Source organism: Neovison vison, chromosome 4 (assembly GCF_020171115.1).
Source record: "Neovison vison isolate M4711 chromosome 4, ASM_NN_V1, whole genome shotgun sequence".
In the NCBI taxonomy this organism is placed as follows: domain Eukaryota; kingdom Metazoa; phylum Chordata; class Mammalia; order Carnivora; family Mustelidae; genus Neogale; species Neogale vison.
In genome coordinates, this window is record NC_058094.1 from 225,861,023 (window position 1) to 225,885,649 (window position 24,627).

General features: G+C 56.7%; 1 protein-coding gene across 1 annotated transcript; it reads right to left on the reverse strand.

Moving 5' to 3' along the window:
- Positions 1-3: 3 nt before the first annotated feature.
- WDR86 (WD repeat domain 86) lies at positions 4-18,013 on the reverse strand. Its single transcript, XM_044246870.1, has 6 exons — positions 17,851-18,013; positions 8,429-8,570; positions 6,320-6,734; positions 3,351-3,486; positions 388-491; positions 4-174 (listed from the first exon to the last, which is right to left on the reverse strand). The coding sequence occupies exons 1-6, from the start codon at positions 18,011-18,013 to the stop codon at positions 4-6; spliced, it is 1,131 nt and encodes a 376-aa protein (XP_044102805.1).
- Positions 18,014-24,627: the final 6,614 nt, after the last annotated feature.

Consider the following 24,627-nt stretch of genomic DNA (forward strand, 5'->3'; position numbering starts at 1 on the left):
CGCTCAGGCGGGCTGCAGGGGCGCGGCGGCGCAGCCCACCTTGTTGCTGAAGAGGCGGGAGCGGCTGCGCGCGGGGGCGGCGGGGCGCGGCGGCGGCGCGCACGGGAGGCCGCGCACGTCCCAGAGGCGCAGCGCGCCGTCGTGCGACGCCGTGTACAGCACCTGTTCGTGCACCTGCGGGCGCGGGGCGGCGCGTGGGGCGGCGCTGCGGGGGCGCCCGGGCCGCCCTCCCCTCCGCAGGGCCCGCAGCTTCGCTCGTGGGCGCGAACGGCACCTACCTAAGCCGAGGGCCGGCGGCCTCTCCGCGGGGGGAGCCCGGCCTCGGGGTGCGGCGGGCGGCCTTCCCTCCCCGCCGAGGCAGAGCCCGGGGGCGGCGCGAGCGCCTACCTGGATGCAGTTGATGACGAAGGCGTGGCCGCGGAACACCCTCTGCAGCGCTCCGGACTGGGCGTCGAAGGCGCGCGCGCGGGCGTCCCCGCTGCCCGTGAATACTGTGAACATAGGGCGCCGCTGGGCCTGGGCAGGGGTGCGGCGGGGCGGGCCCGGGCCCCTCCGCCCGCCTCACCGGGAGGTCATAAGGTTCAAACGGGAACTAGAGGGAGCCCCTTGCAAGGAAGGAGGCGGCACCTTCATTCTCCTGCTACGGGCCTGGGAACTCAGGGGACCACCCGCCTCCCCGTGCTCTGCAGGACCCCGGCTGCCCTCTCCGGGGCTCCTGTCCCTCCTGAGTACCACCTCCGCCCAGGTGCCCTCGTTCAGACCGTTTGGTGAGGCCGGCTTCCCTGCTCTAAAGCCACTGCCTTGGGGTTGGGGGGGGAGGAAGTCATCTACCCCCCCCCAACATCTGAGCTGCCTACTGGGACAAGGACCAACTAGAAATTTGTTCCTTCCCCTCCTCAGTAATGAACTTGGCCCTCCAAACAGAGCCTAGACCCTCTGGCGTTCGCTAGAGCGCCCCTGCCCAACCTCTCCCCGGGAAGGGCCAGGATTTGGCCTTCCTTACGCCTTTTCCTAGGTTAGAGCTTAGTTCAAGAGTTCTCAGACTCCGTGAGCACCTGAGTCACCTGGATGGCGGTTAAGGCAGATTGCTGAGCCCACCTGAGTTTCTGTCTTAGGAGGTCTGGGGCGGGGCCTGCGAGCCCGCTTGCCTAACCAGTTCCAGCTGCCGCTGATTCTGCGGGTCAGGGATCACACTGAATGCTGACCACAAGAACTCCGTTGTCTACTTATGGTCCCAGCCTGCGCTCTCCCAGAAATGACCCTGACGCTAGGATTGGAGTTCAAGTACTTCATCTGGCCTAGCATTCCACCAAGCAGGGAGAGAAACAGGAAGGAAGGATGTCCATACAGGCGAATTAGTGAGCAGGTGACTGCAGGGGGACCCCTCGGAGAAGGTGCAGACCACGTCTCAGAGCCGGAACCCTGGGAGAGGGGGGCAGGTCATTGGTTGAGGACCTCTCTTTGGGGTGTCAGCTCCTCCAACCTGCTCCTCACAGGAAAACACTCTAGGGCAGAGAACCTGAGGGGCGGCAGAGAGAAGCGCCCCTTGCTCAGCAGCCTGAGCAAGCTATGGGGGATCCCTAGACTCAGGGATGTCTTCTTTACCCGGATTACTGCTTCACCTGCCTATTCCGAGCCTTGCTGCTGAAGCTACTGGTGAATGTGTCTCTAGAGGGGTAGTTTCCTTCCTGGGTCTCTTCTGTTCCTTTCCTGCTTCCCCTACCCCAACCCAGTGTGGCTTCTGGGTGTCCAGTGGAGGGGAAGAGGGTCAGGAATTAAGTCCGATCACCCCCGCAGCCTGTTGGCAATGGCCACGGACCAGTTTCCTTAATAGTGGGCAGCAGGTGGGGTCCATCCCAGCTGCTGCCAAGGGGTGGTGCTATGGGCGACTTTAATCTTTTTAAACCAGAGGTCCTGACTTGGGAGCAGAGCCAGAATCACACTTAACAGGCTTGGACCCAGGAAGAAAGAAAAAATAATTTTCCCGTGTCAGACACCTAAATCCCGAGGGTATCTCAAGCTCTATTTTCAGAGATCCACATTCTATCTTCATTTAACACCCGTGCTGTGAAGTCAACTTGAATTTTGTGCTGCATCTCCCCCACACCCATCTGCTCCTTCAGTGTGAGTGTGTGTGTGTGTGTGTGTGTGTGTGAGAGAGAGAGAGAGAGAGAGAGAGAGAGAGAACAGAGCAGGGACGGGGGGCCAATAGCAAAACGTAATGCTGGGCATAGTTTTGGGAAAGAGATGTTCAGGAACCTGGAAGCCCCACTCTCATGTAGGTATGGTGAGGTGTGTGGGGGTGGGGGGGAGTGCTTCCTGGAGCAGTGTCTGTCTTCTGGGTGTGTCTGGGGTGTGCACATGAGCCAGGCCTCAGGGCAGAGCCAGCAAAGCTCAGGTGTGTCAGTTTGAGAACTGTGGGACAAAGAGCTTGTTGCCTATCCAGTAAGCCATTCTGTCCTTCTTTCTTTCCAAAATAACCTGATTAAAGTTGGCAGCAATATCCCCAGATAAGAGATTTTATTATTCAGTCTCTCTTTCAGGCAGCAAAGAGATGTATGCCAAGTCTTTCGGTAGGACTTCCAAGAAAGATCTTTAAAGAGACCCACTCAACTAAGAGACACATCGTTTTGCCCTTCCTTCTTCCTGTCTGCCTAAAACATGATATGATGGCCGGAGCTTCAGCAGCTACCTTAAACTATGAGGCCCCCTAAAAGATAGAAGACGTGTGATAAGAGCTATAAAGCAAAGTGATCAAAGGAAACTGGGTGCCCGGTAACTTTGTGGAACCATCCATTCCTGCCTGCACCGCCAGCCTCCGAAATTCTACCTGAGAAAAATAAGCCACTGTTTCATTCAAGGCACTGTTATCTGGGCTTTCTGCTCTCTGTAGCCAAATGTAATGCCAGGTGAAGCCAAACCCACTTGGCCCTTCAGTCTGGCGGGAGTTAAGTGGTGTCAGGGTCTCATTTGAATAACGAGAATGTGTCCCTGAGATGCGGGGCTCCTAAGCAGCTCCTAAGCATTTGGGCCGTAATTTGTAAATAACCCTGGGGCGGGGGCCCCTGGATGACTCGGTTGGTTAAGCGTCTGCCCTTAGCTCAGGTCAGGATCCCAGGGTCCTCTCTGCTCAGGGACGCCTGCTTCTCCCTCTCCCCCTGCTGCCCCCCCCCTGCTTGTGCTCTCTGGCTGCTGACCACCCCAAAGGGCCGCTGAAGCTCAGGAGGGAAGAAGTAAGAAGTAGGGCGCAGAAGCCCCGAGGGCGGGAGGATCTGGTGGGGGCGAGGCGTGAAGGGCGGAGGCAGCGCAGACGGGTGGGAGCAGCGTGGGGCCGCGCCGGAGTCACTTACAGGTGCCCGCGTGGTATCTGAGGGCGCTCACGCTGTGCCGGTGCGCCGCAAACGTGCGCACGCACTCCCCGGTGTCTGCCAGCCAGCACTTGACCGTCCTGTCCGCGCTGCCCGAGTACACGTGCCGGTTCACGAGCTGGGGAGGAAGAGGGAGGGCGGCGCTGGGCCCCGGCTGCTGCCGCAGCCGGTGACTCGGATCCCCCAAACCACTCCGTGTGGTGGGGGAGGGGCGCGCGCCCGTCTCACTGGGAACCGCGGACGAGCAGGGAAGACCTGCCGGGGGGACCCACCCAACGGCCCATTCTAGCACCCGAGAATCCTGCCGCTTTGCCCTCGGCCACGGCCCCGACGGCTCCCCCGCACCGAGAGAGAAGCGTCGTGTCAGAGCCTTCCCGTGGCCGGCGGGAGAAGGCCTGGGGGCGCTGGGCGAGCTAGGAGCAAGGGCCACAGAATGTTCGTGCGTGTCATTACTGTCGTCAGCGTCTCTTGTCCGCAGCTGCTGGGGAAGAACTGTCCGTGCCTGAAAGTTTCCCGGGAATCCGCCTGTAGCTATGGCCGGACGGTTCCCTTGATCATCCCCACGGAGGAAAGGGCTCCCGGGGCTGCCCTGGTGGGGAGGGAGGAGCCCTGGAGACAGGCTCCTCCACGTCCCGCCTGCCCCAGCTGACCAGAGTGGCTTTCACACCCCTGCTCGGTGTCACAGGAGAGAAGGCAAGGGTCCAGGAGAGAAGGGATGGGGTGTCAGAGGCCCTTTGCAGGAGCTCCCCTGGCCGAGGCAGACCGGGTCCGAGCCCAAGGGAAGGGCAAAGACTACTAAAATAATTCTGCAGGTTCATCTAGACCAAATCCCGGCAGCCAAGAGAGTCCCCACCCAGCCCCTCTGGTTAGCAGCAAAGCAGAGGAGAACCGGAAACCAAGCAAGGAGGGCGGCTGGGAGCCCAGGAGAGAGCCATTTGTGCCAGTGCTGGGGCCCAGCGACCCCTGAAGGCTTAGGAAAGTGGAGGCCCTTCAGCTGGGGCACCAGGCGGCAGGCCTGGAGCGAGCCCAGACTGGCCCCCGGCACCCTTACGACGGCCCACGCCTTCCTACCTTGAGCGCACAACCGCCCAACAACAGCCACACTCTGGGCCCCTTTCCACTCCAGGGCCCGCGGCTGCCCCAGTTTCCCCCTATAAGTTCCTGGAGGACAGGACTCTGCCCAGTCCAGATTATATTTCCACCCCAGCCACAGCCCAGGTCAGACTTGGCTTTAGGCCATTCACTAGGGCAGAGGCGGTGGGATCTCGGGTAACACGTATGGCCTCCTGCCCCCCGTGTGTCCTGACCGTCCCCAACAAACATCACTTCAGAGGCAGTATCAAAGCCTCCAGGGACCACGCTTCCCCAACTGCCCACTGAGACTCACAGACCTGAAATTAAGGGAGCTGGTGAGCGTGGCCTGTGGGCTGGAGGTCTCCATGGGCCCCTGAGCCTCTCTGTGCCACTGAGTCCCTGCAAGGGGGGCCCTAAGCTTCCATGGCGGCTGTGGCAAAGGGACGATGCCTCCTGCTCACCACACAGTGCGTCCCAAGAATGCAGGGCCTGTCACACTGTGTTTACAAGTGACCAAGAAGCTCCATTTCAAAGTACAAATCACGAGTCCAGAGGTCCAGGATAAGCTCCAAGCATGTTGTCCTTGGCTGCCTCAGACCTCACTGTTCACTTTGGCTGCTTTCCTGCGAGGACGTCCACGGGGAACAGCCAGGCAGCTTGGGGAGGCCAGAGGAGGCCCGAGGCACAGGGGAAGCACACAGACCCTGACGGGGGCATGTCACAGAGGACAGGACCTGCAAGACTTCCCTCAGCCAAGATAGCTCTGGGGGGCGGGGGCTCAGGGCCATCTCCCTGCTGTGCAAGCCATCCAAGCAGGCCTGGGCCTCTGCTGTGGAGGCCCCTGGGGCGCGGACCTCTCCCTGCTCAGCTCCCGGCCGCGGATGCTCTCGGGCAGGGGAATGAAGCTGCCGGGCCAGGCTGCAGAGCACAGGTGGGCTCCAGACATCCCACCTCAGGGGAGAGACAGCGGGAGTGCAGGCCTCATCACACCTTTCTATGCTGCCCCTCACCAGCTGTGAGGCCTTGGACAAGTTGCTCACCCCCTCTGAGCCGCTCACGTGTACAATGAGCACCTATAAGCACAGGCAGCATCGGCTGGATGGCCAACCACAGCACAAGCTACCAGGCACCCGAGGGGCTCATGTCGGGGTCACACCCACTGCTAGTCCGTGGAGCCCTCACAACCAGCAGGGGTGGGCCTGATTTCACGCTCAGAATCCCTGATCCAAAACCTTGGAGCCAGATGTATTTCAGGAGTTTTGGGATTTGAGCAACACCCTCGTGTTTCTAGAGCAAAGGAATGCCTAGTCCCAGGAAATGGGGTCAAGTGCGCTCCAGCGAGCTTCCTATCTGTGCGGGCCAGGCTTCGCCGCCAAGGACGTTTTTGTGCCAAGCCTTAAAAAAAACCCAACTTCATGTTGTAGAACTTTTGGATTGAGGAATGAGGGACCAGCGTTTCTGGGTAGACAAAACCTTAACACGTAAAGAAACCAGAATTCCTATGTTGACAACAGCTGTGACCCGCGTATCCGTGAGGGGGGTGTGCTTGGAGACAGGGTCTTTAAGGACGTAGTTAAGTTAAAATGAGGTCACGGGGGTGGGACCTAATCCATAGGACGCCTATAGGAAGAGGACTCCTGGATGCAGAAGGACGACAGGGACGACGCCGTGACAAACGCCCAGCTACACGCCGACCCCTGGATCTCAGGCTTGCAGCCCCAGAGCGGTGAGACCATCTGTCCCTGTCACGTCTGCTGTCCCTGACGGCAGTACTCTGTTCCTCGGCCCACGCTAACTAGGACTCGGGGCAGGGTGGTGGCTCAGAAGGCCACCCGGGGGCCTCCGTGGCAGACAGGCGGGGGCCAGGCGGATCTCACCTCCAGACAGATGACAGAGCCCTGGTGCTCCCTGAACACCCGCAGCTGCTCCCCGCTCAGGATGTCCCAGGCGCGGATTGTGGCGTCGGTGCTGCCGGTGAAGGCGGTGTGACTGGGCGTGTCCAGCACAAGGCAGAGCACGGCTCCCGTGTGGCCCCGCAGCGTCTGGTGGCAGCAGCCGCTGGCCACCTGCCACACCTTGGCCGTGCCATCCGTGCTGCCCGTCACCAGGAGCCCCCCAACCTCCTCGGCGCAGGGAGCCCCGGGCAGGTCCCAGGGCGCGGAGTAGGCTAGGGTCAGCACGCAGTTGCGGTGGCCTCGGAACTCCTGAGCCACCTGTCCCTTGTCCACGCTCCAGGCTCGAGCTGTGCGGTCGTAGGAGCTGCTGAAGAGCTGGTTGTTGGCGACCAGGATCCTGGCGGGAAGAGGGAGAGGGCAGAGGGCAGAGCACGCAGGGCTGAGGGCGGGGTCAGAGCGTGCAGGGGTAAGGGGCGGGGGTCAAACTTCGTAGGGGCAGGGCAGGGGTCAGACCACACAGGGGTGCCTAACAGGCCATCAGGAGGGCCCTTTGTCTGGTGTCCTCTGTGTTCAGTGAGCCGGGAGAACCTGGTGTGGGTGGAGCGGAGCTCTGTTCGCACCCATGGGGAGAGAAGAGGCTCCCGGGCAGCAAATACTCAGGACTTTCAGTCTCACTTCGGTGAACACTAAGAACTTCTTCCCAGGAAATACACGTTTGTCTTCACTATAGAACTTCGCTTAACATCAAAGACTCTGTTCACACACCCGTGTTAAGAAGCCCTGATCCCAAAAAAAAAAAAAAAAAAAAAAAAGAAGAAGAAGCCCTGATCCCCCCCGCCCTCCGCCCCCCCTGGAGCCCACAAAGGGGCGGGGCAGCTGCACCGGGCAGGTGTCACAAGCGTGGGGACAGAGCAGTTGATTCCCTGAGCACAGGCTACTCAGTAACGCAATCCAGCGGCTAAGCAAGACTTAGTGTCTACCCAGCATGGTCCATTTGGGACCCTGACCCCTCAGACATGGGGCGCGTGGACATGTGTGTATGGGGCGTGTGTGCCCAGGAGAGTCGCAACCCCGCGGAGCATAATTTCTGGCCTCAATTACCCAGGTTTGCTTTTGAGGAACAGCTGAGAGTTTCCAGTTACAAGCTGGGCACACGCCTGTCCTCTGAGATGTGGCCTCTCCCCGCCGCCCTGTCTCACGGCACGAGACTCCCACATACCCACACCTTCCCCCAGTCACACGCTTTCTCAAGGAAGGGTGTCGGGAAGCGACCAGCAGGAGGTGGGACGTCCTGCACCACCTCGTGGGCTCGCCCCTGGTGGCGGGTGGGACCCTGCGGGCTCCAGCTAAAGAGGCCAGGGAAAAGCTCGGCTAGGGAAAGGTGACTTGTCCCCTCACAGGCGTCCCGAGCCAGCACAACACTTGCGTCTCTGCGGAGGGTGGGTACCTCGCTCCTGCCCTGTGGGTGCACAGCTCTGACTGCAGGTGGGCAGGCGCCCAGACCCCTGGTCATAGCGGACACTCCCTCGGGAGTCTAAGACGGCCACCGCAAGTTCCATAAACGGTGTCAAATCGATCTGATTAGCAAAGGGATTTTCATGGCTCAGCTCAGACCCAAATTCAATAAGGAAAGGAAAACTTCAAATGTTTTTGAGAAGGAGGGGGTGGGAAATTTCAATGACAACATGGAAAGGGGAGGTTTAAAAATACCAACCCCCTCTGGTTGACCATCAGGTACTAATTAGGCCACTTCCTCTGGAATCTGTTCCCATCAGTAGGAGCTGTGGCCTCCATCGCTTTTCCCTGGGCCTCGCAGTGGGCAGTGTGCTGCCCGGGTCCCCAAGGGGGGCGTCCAGGCACAATCAATGTGTTGGTGGGGACTCCCTTCCCCAACCTCTGCCTGCGGACCCCCCACATGCAGCCCATGTCATGCCTGAAACACAAGCGTCCGGGGATCCCCATCCTCTGTGCTCCTGACGACCTCAGACGCGTCTGCACGTAGGCTTCCCCAGAGAACCTAAGTTCCTCCAGCGGCAGGGGCCACACGGCCTCCCTCTCTGTCCCCGGAGCACCTCCCCCCGCCACACTGACCTGTTCACGATGGACGTGTGTCCTCGGAAGACCTGCAGGCACTGCCCAGTGCGCACGTCCCACTTTCTGATGGTGCGGTCAGCGCTGCATGTGAAGGCAGCCTCGTCCTCCAGCTGGCAGAAGGTCACGTAGCTCTCATGCCCTGTGGACGGTGCGGGGGGTGGGGTGGGGGACGACGTGAGCACAGGGCATGGCAGCCTTTGTCTCCCTTCCGTGAAGAAAGCAGGGCTGAGGCATGTTTGAGACGAGCTCAGGATCACCAGCCCTTTGGAGGGGCGACTTGGTCTGGGAGGCTCAGGAGCTGCGGGCTGCCAGGAGAAATTCAGGGGACCCGTCTCTCTGCCCCCCCAGATCCTTTTGTTCTCTCTTTTCCTACTCTATCTCCTTCCTCTTCCTCCATCCCCCTTCTTCACCAGTCTGTCTCCAGACTCCCGCTGTTTGTATTCACTCAGTGGTTGAACAAAGCCACTGTCACTGTCACCGAGGCAAGAAGTATAGAGGCCCAGGGCCTTGGCCTTCGGGGCCAGAGGCCCAGCCTAGGTCTTGGTGCTGCCCCTGAGTCACCTCTGCACACCCCCATCTCCTGGTCCCCGCCTCGTGGGGCAGGCACGCAGACTGGGTGAATGGGATGGTGGCTGTTTGCGGCCCCGGTGATGCAGGGTCCACACGCAGGGCCTGTGAGGGGAGGGGAGGGGAGAAGAGCCAGGGGAAGAAGATGGCCCACGCAAAAGCAGGAGAGGGCCCCTCAGGCCGGAATTCAGGTGTTTGGCAGAAACGGTGGAGAAGGCTCAGGCAGAGGGAGGGTGGAGGTCTAGGGCCAGACTGAGGGCCACACGGAGCTGCGGCTCGGCCAAAGGCACCTGCTCGCCCACCTTGTCGGGGCGATGATTGGTGGTTTGACTTCTGGCCTGGCTTATAAAGCAGCCCCGGAAGGACTCAGCTCCCAGTCAGAGCAGGGCCTGTCCTCGTACGCCCGGCTCCGTCTCAGGGCCGGCCGGCTGGCCCGCTCAGCAGAGCCTGTGACTTTGATCTTGGGGTCGTGAACTGGAGTCCCATGTTGGCTATAGAGTTTACTTTAAAAACAACAACCAAATCCTTTAAAGTCCTGCATGATAAAATCTCAATCTGTTTAGAATCTAAAATCAGCATTTATGGGTCAGACAGGTTCATATATGCAAAGATTCTCTATGCCTGGACTAGTTCTATACCTGCACGAACGCCTATGTATGTTAAAAAAAATGTTTCCACCTCAGATAACTTTTTTTTTTTTTAAGATTTTATTTATTTATTTATTTGACAGAGATCACAGGTAGGCAGAGAGGCAGGCAGAGAGAGAGGAGGAAGCAGGCTCCCTGCTGAGCAGAGAGCTCAATGCGGGGCTCAATCCCAGGACCCGGAGATCATGACCTGAGCCGAAGGCAGAGGCTTTAACCCACTGAGCCACCCAGGCGCCCCAACTCTTTTTTTTTTTTTAACTTTATTTATTCATTTGACAGAGAGAGATAGAGCACAAGCAGAGCGGCAGGCAGAGAGACAGGGGGCAGTAAGCTTCCACTGAGCAGGGAGCCTAATGCAGGACTCGATCCCGGGACCTTAGGATAATGATCTGAGCTGAAGGCAGACGGTTAACTGACTGAGCCACCCAGACACCCCGATAACAACCTTTTATTCCCCCTGATAACAAGTCCTGATAGCAAACTGAAGCTGAGTATATTTGAAAAGAATCCAGAAACCAGGGGTGCCTGGGAGGCTCAGTCGGTTAAGCAACTGCCTTCGGCTCTGGTCATGGTGCTGGAGTCCCAGGATCCTGGGGAGTGTCCCGCCTCGGGCTCCCAGCTCCACGGCGGGTCTGTTTCTCCCTCTGACCTTCTCTCCTCTCATGCTCTCTCTCTCAAATAAATAAATAAAATCTTTAAAAAAAAAAAAAAAAAAAGAAGGATCCAGCAACCAGAAAATCAATAGAATCAAAGGAATGTTATACGTAAGATCCATTTCACAGATGAAGAAATTGATTAATATCTACATGTGTGGGATATATTAATTACGTTAAAGATTGTGACTGAATTTTAAAATTCTGTCTAGATGTCTGGTATCAGACAAGGATTTTTTTTTTTTTTAGAAAGCTTTTATTTATTTATTTAACAGAGGGAGAGAGTGCATAAGCAGAGTGGGCAGCAGAGGGAGAGGGGGAAGCAGGGTCCCCACCAAGCAGGGAGCCCGATGTGGGGCTCGATCCAAGGACCCCGGGATCATGAAGAGCTGAAAGCAGACGCTTAACTGGCTGGGCCACCCAGGCACCCCCAGACAGGGATTTAGAATCTTCTGGACAGTTTCCGGCTGATGGGCACTTTTTGGCCCTGGGGTTTTAGCTCAGTTACTCTTGGAAGAACCCAACTCCCTGCGTTCTAAGAAAGAGAATTTTTTTAAAAAAGGAAGGAAGGAAGACATGTTTTCCAGTCTTCTTGGAGAGCATGTACCAGGCCTCTAAGAAAACAACGTTTGTGCGAAGTAAGTAAACACTGGGAGATGATGCAGATTAGGTTTCCTTAAAATACACGTCAGTTGAAAAGTGGAGGGCAAAATGTTTGGCAAAACACAGCCCAGCTTTTTGCCAATCCCCAAATGTTTATGAAATATTTTAAGATTGTCAACAAACCACCCTGAAACCAGAGCTGCCATGGGGGTGCCCAGCGGCGTCTGAGGAGGCCCCTGGCTTCCAGGGTTGGAAGGTGGCCCGGCGCCCCGAGGGCAGTGGGGTGCGGCAGAGCCGGCCGTGCACACAGAGCCCCCCACCCCCCACCCCCGCCCCTGGCAGAAGTCGTCCTCCGGGGGGGGGCTGGCTGCACCATCCGGGGTCAGCCAAGCCAGGAGAGGCATCCGCAGGGGCATGGGGCGCCTCCTGGCTGCTTCTGTCCCATCTCCACAGTCCAGCAGCAGGAAGGGGACCTGCCGTGTGCATATATAAGGCCAAGAAAGGTGCTGGAAAGCCGAGTGGCCGGTAAGCTGTGGCACCTGTCCTCAGCAAAGCCACGGCCACTAGCCCAGGGATGTGGACCAACTGCATGACCCATGCAAGTAGGGGGAACGATGTATACGATACAAATATAAATACCTGTGGGGGCACCTGGGGGGCGCAGCGGGTTAAAGGGTGACTCGGTTTCAGCTCACATTGTGATTTCAGGGTTGAGGGATCGAGCCTCACGTCGGGCTCGGTGCTGAGCATGGCGTCTGCTTGGGATTCTCTCTCCCCCTGCCCCTCCCCCCACCCCTCTCTAAAATAAATAGAACTTTAAATATATATACATACACAGAGACATGTATATAAATACCTATAAACAAAGACTTGAAGAGTCAATAATGAAAAGAATTTTTACAATGTAAAAAAAAAAAAATCCCATCTCTGAAGCTGGGCCAGGCTGACCTCTGCCCCTCGGGGGCCAGTTCGGAGCTGGTTGAGATTCCGTGCAGAGGTCAAGGGCCTCCCAGGGACAAGCCCCTTCCTCTGCATGCCGGGCAGCAACTCCGCATCTGAAAACCCACGCTGAACGAGCCCTAGCTCAGAGCCCAGCCGGCAGAGGCTGCAGAGCGTGTCCCTGACCGCAGTCCGCAGACTACGCGACAGGGTCCACTGCACACAGCCAACAGGGTCCCCCGGGGAGGGATGGATGAGGGAGGCTGGGGACAAGGGGGGCCCATTCCCGTCTCCAGGGACCACAGCATCACCACCGTGAGCTGTTGGAATTGGGTAGAATAAGCAAAAAAGCCCAACTGAAAATAAACATTTTTGAAGGGAGAAAGAATGCAGATAAGATGCAGTTACTATGTTCAAAAGGACATGCTGAGGCTCAAGGTTTTCTGCCAAGTCGGCCCTCCCCGCCTCCCGGGCCGCACACCCTGGGACTCGCTAGAAGCTGGGGGTCGAAGCGCCCCTCCACGTGCCAGAGGAGCCACTGGGCCACGGGCCTCCTGGGGTCTGCGGCCGCAGAGGGGGGCTGCCGTGGGCACCGGCCACGCTGGAACTCTCGTTCCACTAACTTGGCATGAAGAGCGGGACCTCCTTTCCCTCTCGTCTTCTCCGGCCTGCTCCCTGCAGCACCCCCACTCCCTGGGGGCTCCCTGACAAGCCCCCCAACTGCCTGCAGGGTTCAGACAGCTGGGTCAGGATCTGCTGGCCCACAGCCATTAAAACCTCAAACCTCGGTCACACTTCCCTGGAGGGAGGCCTCTCCACGGCCGTTTCCGGGCTGCTGGGCAGGCTCCGGGCCCGGCTCCTCCAGGTCTGGGAGCCCTGAGAGGCTGTGGGTAGCAGCCACGGACACGGGGGTCCCCTACACCGTGCCCACCTTTGGAAAGGGTCTTTTTTTTTTTTTTTTTATCAAACTGGCCTTTAGCTACTGTGTTGAGGTGCCATTTTTGTTTCCTGCCTGATGGAAGTGCATCTGGGTGTGTGACGTCAGCAAGCCCCAGCAGCGAAGACTACATGTCCCAGGCGTGGAAGGTGTGGCTGAAATTATGTCTGACAAAGCCATGGAAGACTCAGCCTCCTGCCCCGAGCTCCCAGCCAGGACAGGTGGGTGCTCCTGTGGCTGGTGCCACCGCAGGGCCTGTCTTTCCAGTCCCGCTCCTCTTAGCCCACACCCTCCACCAGGCAGCCCTCCGGCCTCCTTCTGTGACCTCCTCAGTGGGCACCCACGGGGAGCTCACTACCTGCGGATGCTGGCCACTGGAGAGCTGAAGAATGAATTACTGACCTGTGCTTCCATCAGCCACATCCATGCTTAAAACAAACTGCATTTTGGAGTGCCTACGGGGCTCAGTCAGTTAAGCGATTGCCTTTGGCTCAAGTCATGATTCCAGGATCCTGGGATCGAGTCCCATGTCAGGCTCCCTGTTAATCAGAAAATCTGCTTGCCCCTTTCTTTCCCTCTGTCTCTTCCCTGGCTTATGTGCATTCTCTCTCTCTCTCAAATAAATAAATAAAATCTTTGAAAAAAAAGAAAATTTGTAGGAGATGACTCATCAAGCCCACTTCTGTGTCTCTACAAAAGAAACGGAAAACAGGGCCTGGAAGAGGTATTTGCACACCCATGGCGGCATTTCTCACCACATCATGTGGAAGAAACCCAAGTATCTGCGGACAGATGAATGGGCAAAAGAGGCAGACAGCAGACCAGTACGCAGCCTTCCCAAGGAAGGAAATCCTGACAGCCACGACAGCTGGGATGAACCTTGAAGACATCCTGCTAAGTGATGTGAGCCTGTACAAGGTCCCCAGAGCGGTCAGATTCAGAGGCAGAACGCAGGATGGTGGGCACCAAGGCCTGGGGTGGGAGAAAGGGGGTTATTGTTCGAAGTGGACACCGTCTGTTTTCCAGGATGGACAAGTTCTAGAGATGGGTCCTGGTAATGGCAGAAGGTCATCAATGTTTACTATCTTCAAACGGTACACTTAAAACTGGTTAAGATGGCCAACTGGATGCTACATGTTTTCTATTAGAGTTAATATCGTCTTGGAGCAAGAGGGAGGAGGGCAGGCTCCCTCCAGAGCCCCTCTGCCCGCGTAAACACGGGAGGACTCGTTAGCCCTTCCCAGCCTTGAATGGTGGAATCAGGCCTCAGGAGCAAAGGACGAAGAGTTAGGGGCTGGCCCGGCGCGGGGTCAAGGAGATGCTCTGGCTCAGGCTGGGCTTGTGGATGTGAGCCTGGAGGACAAGGTCACTAACAGGAGCCAGGTGCTCTTTACTGACTGGTTTTCCCACCCCCCCATAACCTCATAAGACTGGATGACTATTTTATCATCCCAATTCACAGATAAAGAAACTAAGGCATGAGAAGTTAAGTAATAAGATTTGAGCCCAAGCCGCCCAGCTCCAGGGCCCGGGCTCACGACTAGTAATGGCCTGTCCTGCCTCCCTGCTCCCTCCCCATGGCAGGTAGGGATCAGGGGTCATCGGGACAGACAGGCACCAGCAAGCTTCCAGCAAACAGGAGGTGCCGTTTGTTCACGCGAAATTGAAAACAAACAGCTCCCCACCATGCCGGGAGAGCCGCTAGAAGACAAGGACGCTTGTGGCACAGCCGCGCTGGGCTGGAACCTTCAGGCCGGGTGCCTTACGACATGGGAACAGCTCAGGCTGGGGATGGTCATCTTGGGACATGCTGCTTATCTCACTGAGCCAACGGAGTGCCCTGAATGACTGGTACCCAACGGATAAGGAAAAAAGGGGGAGGGGATAACTCCATTAAATGGAGTTAACTCCACTAAATGGACTCTTCCCTTTACAGAGAAATTGGGCCGTAAGCCTACACGTGAAAGCCAGTCCCACTGACTGAAAAAAGAAAGCGCCCGAGGGAGGGAAGCTGGGGGGCCCTGGTGACTCAGCCTGTTCCCCAGGACCAAGGGTGACAACTTGCCCACCGAGACCCCACCCACAAGGGACTGTCCTATTCTTCCTTTCCTGCACATCCCTTGGCGTAAACTTTCAAAATGTTGCAAGATTCACAGAAAAGCCTTGGGTCCCCCCAACTGCCTCTGGCCCCCTGGGGGAGCTGAGCAGAGCAAGAAGCTCCAGGGCAGAAGGAGAATGCCCAGCAGGAGCTGCACACACCGGCCACGCTGCCCCAGAAATCCAGGCTTGGCCCCCCCCGCCAACAGGCTCTTCTCCAGAACCTTCTTAGGGGCCCAGAGCTGCAGCAGGCGCTGGCACTCACCCCAATCTGGCCGTTTCCACAACAGGATTAGAAAGAGCCTGGAGTGGGGGGTCAGGAGAGCCCCACAGATCCGTAGATTGTCCTGATACAAGCCGGAGCCACACAGAGGGGGCAAAGCTGTCCATGCAATCCCTCAGTGTGACCTCGGCCAAGTCCCATAACAGCTCTCATCTCAGGGCTTGCAGACAACAGAACCTACCTCACAGGCCAGGTTATCTAGAAAACACTTTGAACGCGCCGTGTGCCAGTAAAGAGATCTGTGCCTGCCGAGTCCCGTCTATAGACCTGTGTCGGTTCCACCCACATCACAGTTTTGAGCATTAATTATAATGGATCAAGAAGTAAGTGTATTGAGGGATATTAATAAAATAGAGGATATTAAACAAATGCTAAGACATTGGTTATTATTTCACTAATACAAACAAATCTTATTGGGGGCAGAGCTGGCAAGACCTTGCTTTCCTTGGGGGCCACGCAAGGAGTATCTCGTGCCCCAAAAGACTCTTTCCCAAGTTGAGTGTAATATGCGATTTCCGGATAAGGAAAGGTAACTCCTGTCAACCCTTACAGCCGCAGAAGCAATTCTGACAGACACGACGAGCGGCAGGGATTCATCTGATAGTTTTCCTTGGAGTGGGATGGCTCTCAAGCAGGCCACCAGAGGGGCAGGCACCGCCTCACCAGGACGTGGGGGTTGGTGTCCTGAGGGGACAAGCCACTGTGAGGGCCACCAAAATGGGTGGGAGGGGGAGTTGCCAGGCATGAGCTGGGAGGTGATGGCGGAGCAGGGCTGGACAGAAGGGTGGGCTCTGGAGAGACCCTGGGTACAGAGTCCCATGCCCACCAGGGCAGAACTGCCCTAGAAGAGCAGGGAGCTCAACTGGGGGGGTCACCCACCTTCAAACTAGGCTCCCACACTGGACACCAGGCCCCGGAGCTCCCCGGGGTCAGGGTGCATCAGATCCAGCCAGAAAGCTTGTTAGAAACGTGAATTCTGGAGTCGTACACCAGGGCCCTCACTGGAACTGGGACCTGGGAACTTATGTTTCTGAAAGCCCGCCAGATGAGTCTTCTGTTTGGAAAAGCACTACAACTGGATTATAAATTTTGGAGAGATTTTAGAACTCTCAGCCTCACTTCAGTGCCTGTCAATCTGTGTGACATTGGGGTGACTTTGGGGGTGGCCAGAGGAATATGTGTTAGTTTGTAACTGACTCTCCCTTATCACCCCTGGCCACAAGTAACGGCCAATCCAAATTCATCTCTGGGCTGTGAAATATCCACCATAACTGCTTTTATTTAAAAGCAATAGGGTCGGGGTGCCTGGTGGCTCCAGTGTCTGCCTTGGCCCAGGTCATAATCCCAGACTCCCTGCTCAGTGGGGAGCCTGCTTCTCTTTCTCCTCCCCTTGCTTGTGCTCTGTTTCTGTCAAATAAGTAAATAAAATATTTTTAAAAAATAAAAAATAAAACCAATCGAGTCCGTATCAGCCAATAGTGAAGCTGATTTGTACTCCCTGTGCCTACAGGACTTGGAAGGCCTGGGGAGGCCACCCAGGATTTGCTGATTGTGGTGGAAAAAAACCAGGCGGTGATAAATAACCATGTGCAGAACCTTGTGCTCCAAGGGGCTGTACCCGCTGCTCAGGGGACACCAGGGGTTGAGCTGGAGCGGGGACTCACAGCCCTGGCCTGCAGACATGTGACAGGGACCCAGGGTATGAAAGCCATCCACCCTCCAGTGACTATACACAAATATAAACCTGTATGTAGGCACTTGTGAAACTTTCATAAAACGGTATGTATGTCGGATGGCCTGGTTGGTTCAGCCTGCCTTTAGCTCAGGTCATGATCCCAGACTCCTGGGATAGAGCCCCACATCCGGCTCCCTGCTCTGCTGGAAAGCCTGCTTCTCTCTCTCCCGCTCCCCCTGCTTGTGTTCCCTCTCTGGCTGTCTATCAAATAAATAAATAAAATCTAAACAAACAAACAAACCCCAAACAGTATGTACTCCTACTGTGTGTGCCTCCTGCCATGCATCATTTCCAGATATGCTAAATCGGTTTAACAACCCCTTTTTGAGAAACTTTGATCCACCCCCCCCCAAGCCCCTTCATTTTCCAGCAGAAGAAACAGGCAGGCACGAGAGAGCAGAGCAGAAAGGCTCTGCTTTTCAATGGGGAAGGGGGCGTTCAGATTTCAACTCAACCCCCCACAGGCTGTGTGACAACTTACTTCCTGCCTCAGTTTCCCTGTCTGCACGACTGGGCTAACAGCAGTGTGAGGACCGGGCACGGCAGTGCTCGGTGCCGCCCGCACCTCGCAAGCGCCGGTGGTGACAATGGCTCCTGGAGGAAATGTCCGGCCAAAGGCCACTCGGGCAGCGAGAGACAGGGGAAGGCGCTGCCTAGCGCGGGGAGTGCGCGGAGGTGCGGTTGGCGGGGGTGGAGTCTTAAGGCCGCTGTGACTGCAGTGATTTCCTGCACCGGGCGGACAGGTGAGGGGAGCCCCCCGCAGCCGGGGCACCCCGGCCCCGCGGGCTCCGCACCCCACCCCGCGCGCGCTCGGCAGCTCGCACGCTGGGCCCCCACGAGCGCTCCCCGACAAGGGCCCCGCCGTGGGCGGGGTTGGGCTCTAGGGCAGCGGCCGGCGGGCCGCAGGGCTGAGGTGTGCGGCGGCCGAGCGGACGGCGGGGACGGCAGGAGGGTGTACCTTGCAGGAGCGCGCAGCACTGGCCGTCCGCGGTGCTCCAGAGCCGGGCCGTGCCGTCCTCGCTGCCCGTCAGCAGGCGCTGCCCGTCCGGGCTCAGGCTGAGCCAGTTGATGCCCCCGCGGTGGTCGGCGCAGACCCTCAGGGCCGACCCTCCGCCCCCCATGCGGCCGGCCGGGCAGGAGACGAGGAGGCTGCGCCCCGCTACGGAGGGGCGCCCCGGCATCCGCGCGGCGGCTCTCGGCGGCGGCGTCCCGCAGCCATGACCCTGCGGGGCACGGGGTGCGGCGGAGGTGAGGCGGGGGCCCTCGCTCCCGCGCCGCCCGCGCCGCCCGCACCGCCTCCGGACCCGCGGACCGAGCGGGGGGGGGGGTAGGGGGAGGCGCTGCGGGGGGCGGCCCGCGGGGACCTCCCGCTCCCGCAGTAGAGGAGACCCGGCCCCGTCGCCGCCGGCTTCCTCCCTTCCCCACGCCCCACCTGAGCGGGCCCGTGCTGGGAGCCAAGACCCCGGGAGAGGCGTCTCCCCGCGCGCTGGAAGGCTCGGGCCTCGTCGCGGGGTCCGGCGGCGGGGGGACCCCGGCAAGCAGAGCGCCCTGCGGCCGGGCGCCGCGCGCTGGGGGCGGCGAGTGTGGAACAATACAGGCCAGCCTGGCTCCTCCTCAGAGACCACCCCCCAACCTGTCCCCTCCCACTTCTCCGGCCGGCGCCCCAGCCCCCACCCCGCTGCCCCACCCCGGCACCCGGCGCTCCCGACCCTCCTCGGCGCGCGGGCACAGCGCCCTCCCCGGGGACGCCGGGGACCCGCGCACGTGCGGCTGTCCCCGCTGCCCCGTGCGGCGACCGAAGGCCGGGACGAGGCGGGGGAGGTGGACGCAGGGTCCGGTGGGGCGAGACGCGCACGCCCCGGAGCTGACTCGGGCCGGCGGCTGCGCGCCTCGACCCGGCGAGTCTGTCCCGCTCCAGGCTCCCAGCCCTAAGGACGCTGCCAGAGAGGTTCTCGGGGGACTTTGGGGCGGCCCCCTTGTTGCAGAGCGCTCCTAGTCCGCTCTCGCTGGGAAATTACACATACACCCCGATTCGCAAGTGGGGTGGCGGCGGGCGAGCGAGGGAAGAGCGGCGAGTTGGGGCTTCCCGGAGAGGTCAGGTTCAGCGTTGTGAGCGGCCGCGGGGTCCTAGGCGACCCGCTCCCGCTTCCTCGTGCTGGGGGTTTGGGGCCCCCACGCACTGATCCATCTTTCGACAACCTCTCCCACCCCCATCGCATCCCAGCGCCTCTCCCGGTCCACTGAGGTCTCTACAGGAATCCCACACCCCGGGTTGTGAAGGTCTGCTGGTTCCCATTAGAGCTGTTCCGGTGCCTGCTTCGCGGGGGGCGGGGAGGGGTAACACCCCCCACACTCGGTTCCTCCAGGTCCTAAAGAGAGCAGGGTTTCCCGAGGGGCGGGGTGGAGGGGAGGCGAGGGAACAAGGTCGCTTTGGAAAGCCAGCCCTCATCGCCACAACAGACCCTCTCCCAGTGGCTATGTCCAGACTCGCAAAGAAAATCCTATAATGGGGTCCCAAAGTACATGGGACAATTTATTCTCCCAAGGTCTAAACCAGAGAAATGCACTCTTTCCCTAATCCTGGGAATCAGCTTGCAGTTAAGTTTAAGAAGGCGGCAGGGTGAAGGGTGGAAGGAAGGGGGGCCCTGATGCAGTGAGATTTGGAGTTGTGGAGGTGGCCTGAAAGGAGGCAGGAGGCGGGTGTGATCATGCCGGAGAGAGGAAGTTGGAAACTGGTGAAGTATTCTAGAGGTGTTGTCTTGGAAACTGGGAGCGTGCGGGCAGGAATGGACTCTGGGAGTCTGCACTATGCTAAGACAGAGTAGAGGGAGGCTGGTGACATGTGTCCAGAGATGCACCTACAGGCTGATCCCGAGTTCTTTTTAGGACCTGCGAACTTGAAGGTGCCACAGCAACATCTAGGTATGAGACCCATGGGCAGTTGGGCCATACAGGTGCTCAGAAGAAAATCCAAAGGAAACAGAAGACCCTTGGTCCAGGGGTGTCTGGTGGCTCCTTCCCTCGGGGTCCTGGTCTGATCCCTTTTACCCTCTCTGCCCCCAGGACAGGGTCCATCCAGACCTGACACAGGAAGTCCACGCAATTCATGAAGGGGAATTTCTGAACTACCATTTGCTGTTGAAAAAAAGAAAGGGAAACATGTTTTCCCCTCCATTCCAGATTTCAGCCTTTACAAGGCAGACGGAGGACTATTTGGGGCCAAGAGACCTTCCCAAGCCTCCCGCCCTTTCACCGTACAGGCAACAACCCTGTCCGGCTTGTGGTTTCGGGCCAGCTCTGCTAACCGCTCTCGGCAAATCACTCCCTGAAACTAACCCACCCATGCCCACTGCTCCCCAGCTTCTTGCCTGCATCCGGTAATGAAGAGGTAAAACCTGGTCTCTGTTTCCGCCAGCCCTGTCCTAACAGAAAGCAGCGACTTACAGAGCCGGCAGAAATCTTTCCCACATATTTTCTCCTCCCCAAATACTAAACAAGAAATCCTACGCCATCGGAATCTTCATGTTATTTCACTTTAATCCAGGGACAGCGATAAGGCAGGCACAATTACACATTGTGTAATAACATTTAACTTACACGGCAACTTCTCATATTAAATACTCTCTTTTTGATCTTGCTGAGGAGGACAATGAGGCCTAGGGAGGGTAAGTAGACAGTCGCTCAGTGAGTGGGACATTCAGGTCTAAATGATCCGTCTGCACAAATGCAAGCAAATCAGTGGCTTGAGAGGAGCAGGGACCATCCCTCTGTACCTAAGACGCAGAAGGCTTGTGGCAGTTTCTTTCCCTCCAATCCCACTAAATTTTCCTGGAAAGGAATCTCAGGCAAAGGTCTGGCAAGAGGGCTCCTCCCTGAATGTCCTGATGATGATCTGTGGGACCTTGCTAAGGTGGATGGAGACGAGCGAGCCGGCACCCCGTCTCTTGCTCCCTACAGAGATCTCAGACATGCTGGCTTGTGGGCACCCTCTCGCCAGTGACCTTTATTCTCATCGGACCCAACAAGGCATCCTGGTTGGAGTGTGTGCATGAGTGTGTGTTTGTGTGTGTGTATGTGTGTGTGTGTGACTAGGAGGGACAACCAGGGAGGCTGGTTTAGCAGCATCTGCTTTCACTCATTCCAGAAGATTTCTAGCTGCCCACAAAATGATGCATTTGCTTGTCCTCTGCAAGGGTTCTGAAGCCAAGTTTAATTCGTACTGGAGTTGTTAATCCTACTATGGGTATTGTACATGAATTTTGTGTGTTTCGGAGGGACAGCCAGGGCCAGCTGCGCCACTGACTGTCTGCGAGCCTTTCTTTTGCTGGGAGCGGAGACGGGGAGCAAGCCGGTGTCAGTCGGGATTCTTCATGGCACAAGAAACTGAAGTCAGCAAACTGGCAGGAGAAGGGGATTTATCAGAAGGGTATCAAGCGAAGGAAGAGATGAGTATCCAGATTAGAGGAAAGAACCAGGGACATGCGAGGCTCTCAGCAGCTGGAACTCATGGAATGGGTCCGTGGGATGCTGTTACGAGTTGACCTTGGCTCCAGCTTTTTTCCCGGTGTGATTTGGCACCAGATTTCACTTTCAAGGAGAGAAAAGTTAACTGCCTACATTGAGCTTAATTCCGCTGTGAGCAGCGCCCCTTGACCTCTGCCTCAGCCGCACTAGCCATGGCTCCTCAGGTCACCGCAGTCTTCCTTTTGGCTGCCCAGCGCTCACACACAAACCCCCTTCTTTCCACGGTCACGGTCCCCAAACGCCCTGCTTTCCAGTGACCGCCCCCTGTGAACCACACGCACTGCCCCATTTCCGACGCGGGACAATGCACCCCGCTCTGAAGTGACATGATAGGGTGGCCGGTCTCTGAGTCCAAGAACTCTGAGTACATTCACGTCTCAGCCACATACTGTCTTAATATCCTCCAACCTATGGATGAAATAAAATCAAACACCAAAGCCTATATCACCTACAAACAGAAGAACGTTTTAAAGATGTATATGACCCAGCAAGCAAAAAGAAAGGACAGAGGCTGCCATTCTTGTTTCTAGAACTGACATATGTGTCATCTGTCCCCATGACTCATTGCTGGTCCCCTAGTTTCTGGATCCTATCTCTGCCAGGTGAGATTGTGGACACCCTAAACTTTATTCCCAATAAGTAATATATACTGAGCACTTAGAATATGCTGGAACATGTTACAAGTGCTTTATAGGTCTTATTTCATTATCCTCAGAATAACTTTTTTTTTTTTAAAGTAGGGTTTGAACTCACAACCCTGAGCTCAAGAGTTGCAGGTTCTACCCACAAACCAGTCAGGCGCCCCTTCCTAATAACCTCTTGAAGACGTCCTATTTACATCCCCTCTTATCACAGACAAGTGGAGACACAGAGACATTAGGAAACTCTCCCAGGCTCCCGCAGCTAGCAGAGCAGAAGCTGGACTGGAGCCCAGGCCTCTGCTGGTTAAGTGTCTTCTTTGGGCTCAGGTCCCCTGCTCAGCAGGGAGTCTGCTTCTCCCTCTGCCCCTCCCCCAGCTCCTGCTGTCTGTCTCTCTCAAATAAATAAAATCTTTTTTTAAAAGAAGTTTAGGGGTGCCTGGGTCGCTCAGTGGGTTAAGCCTCTGCCTTCAGCTCAGGTCATGATCTCAGGGTCCTGGGATTGAGTCCCACATTGGGCTCTCTGCTCAACAGGGAGCCTGCTTCCTCCTCTCTCTGCCTGCCTCTCTGCCTACTTGTGATCTCTGCCTGTCAAATAAATAAATAAAATCTTTAAAAAAAAAAGAAGTTTAAGTATTTATTTACCTTCCCCCTGCATCTTTATCTGAGGAAATGACCGAAGGTCCAACTTTTAAAAAACTAGCAAGAAGTTGTGGCAGGTGTCTTCCTCCAGGTGAGTGGCCCTCCCCCTCCACAAAGTACCAGGTCTGGGAATTGTGCGATTCTCTCACATGCTGGCCCAAAACAGGCATCTCTTCACCTTCCTGACCCTGCAGATCAAGGGCGACTTCAGAGGATTGCTTACGGATGTAACGCCAGGAGATCCCTGTTAATGACCCCGAGCCTGAGATCTTGGAAGGTGACCGGGCTCCCAGAGAACCAAGCTCCTCCGCACCTGCCTTACACTCTGAGAAACAACCTACCCACCGACCTACCCACCGTAGTTCCCAGCAGATGCTCCTCCACCCCCCCAGAAACCAGACCATTCCATTACAGCGCCTCCTATTAGCATTCCCCGGCAGCCCGTAGAGACATCATTTTCAATTCTGGAACATCCGTCACCAGTTTATTCCTTGTGGCAAGATGGGGCGGTTGGAGTCAAATGGGTGCCCTCAGGGTGCCTATGAGGGGTGGGTGGGAGGATACACGTGAGTGGGTGCAACTCAGCATTCCTGCTCCCACAGTCTTAGAACCCTGTCCTCTGTGTTAATGCAAGGGCTCCTAGCCAGCCTTTCTGGGTCATGTCATTGCCGTCAGTTGGCATCAACCAGTCCACTAAGCTGTTAGAGCACAGACACAGTCCCCAAGTCAGTGTGTGAAACACGGGATCGTCTTCTCTGTACCCTCAATCGGATCTAGAATTGTGTTCCTCCTTCTTGGTCAAGCACCCTCAAAATCCATTCCCACCTTCTCCAGACTTCTGATGATGGAAATTTGTGAAATCCTGCAATTTCTCTGGTGTCCCTTTCCTTTCTTTGTTTCTTCATCTCTGCCTCTAGTCCGAGGCATACGAGCTGAAACCCCATCACTGGGCAGGCAGCCATGAGGGGTTCAGCAAGAACACTGTTCACTTCTCCTTCAAGGGAAAAGCACCTTCTTTTTTTTTTTTTTTTTAAGATTTTCTTTATTTCAGAGACAGAGAAAGAGCATGAAGGGGCATGAGGGAGGGGCAGAGGGAGAAGCAGACTCCCTGCTGAGCAGGGAGCCTGATGTGAGGCTTGATTCCAGAACGCTGGGATCACGACCTGAGCTGAAGACAGACGCTGAACTGACTGAGCCACCCAGGCGCTCCAAGGGAAAAGCATTTTTCTCAGGTGAGTAGGGAGGGTTTCTAAAGATTCGATGGATTTGGGGATTTTCCAAGTCCTCCAAATCCCCCAACCTTATGCATCCCAAGAGTTTGGGGTCTCATGCTCTCATTCTTTTCTCATTAGTACTTGAAATACGCTTGAAATTTCACATGAAAGACCTAGAACGTTTGTGGATTCAACTGATGTATTCATGTAGCAATCGACAAACTCGGTCTCTAAACTTTGTTTCCAGTGAGATCTTTAGTCTGTTCACAGAAAGTCCTAGGTTCCACCAAGCACTTTGAGATTTAATCTTGGTGTGTATCCAAATGCCCAATGCTCTATAAACAACTCTCTGCAGTGACATTTGCATTCTGCATCACTTTAAAATTGTTTATGACAGCGACGGTACTGTCCTTCAAGACTCCGCCTCAGTGGACACCTCATTCCCGTTGGCTACGGCTGGAACTTGACCGTTTTCCCACTCTCTACCACAGGCAGCTTTTTCCTCCTGGATCTGTTGCCTGTGGCTGCCATCAGGAAGTACCCCAAACTCAGTGGCTTAGACGACAGGAAGGTTAGCAGATTGGAGAGCAACCAACAAGGCGAGGAGGCCACAGATACGTACTAAGTCACGTATTTTCCCTCCTCTGAATACAGATATCACACTATTAGCCCACTGGCTGCAGGGCAGAGAAGATATTCTCAAGAGTTATAGAACCC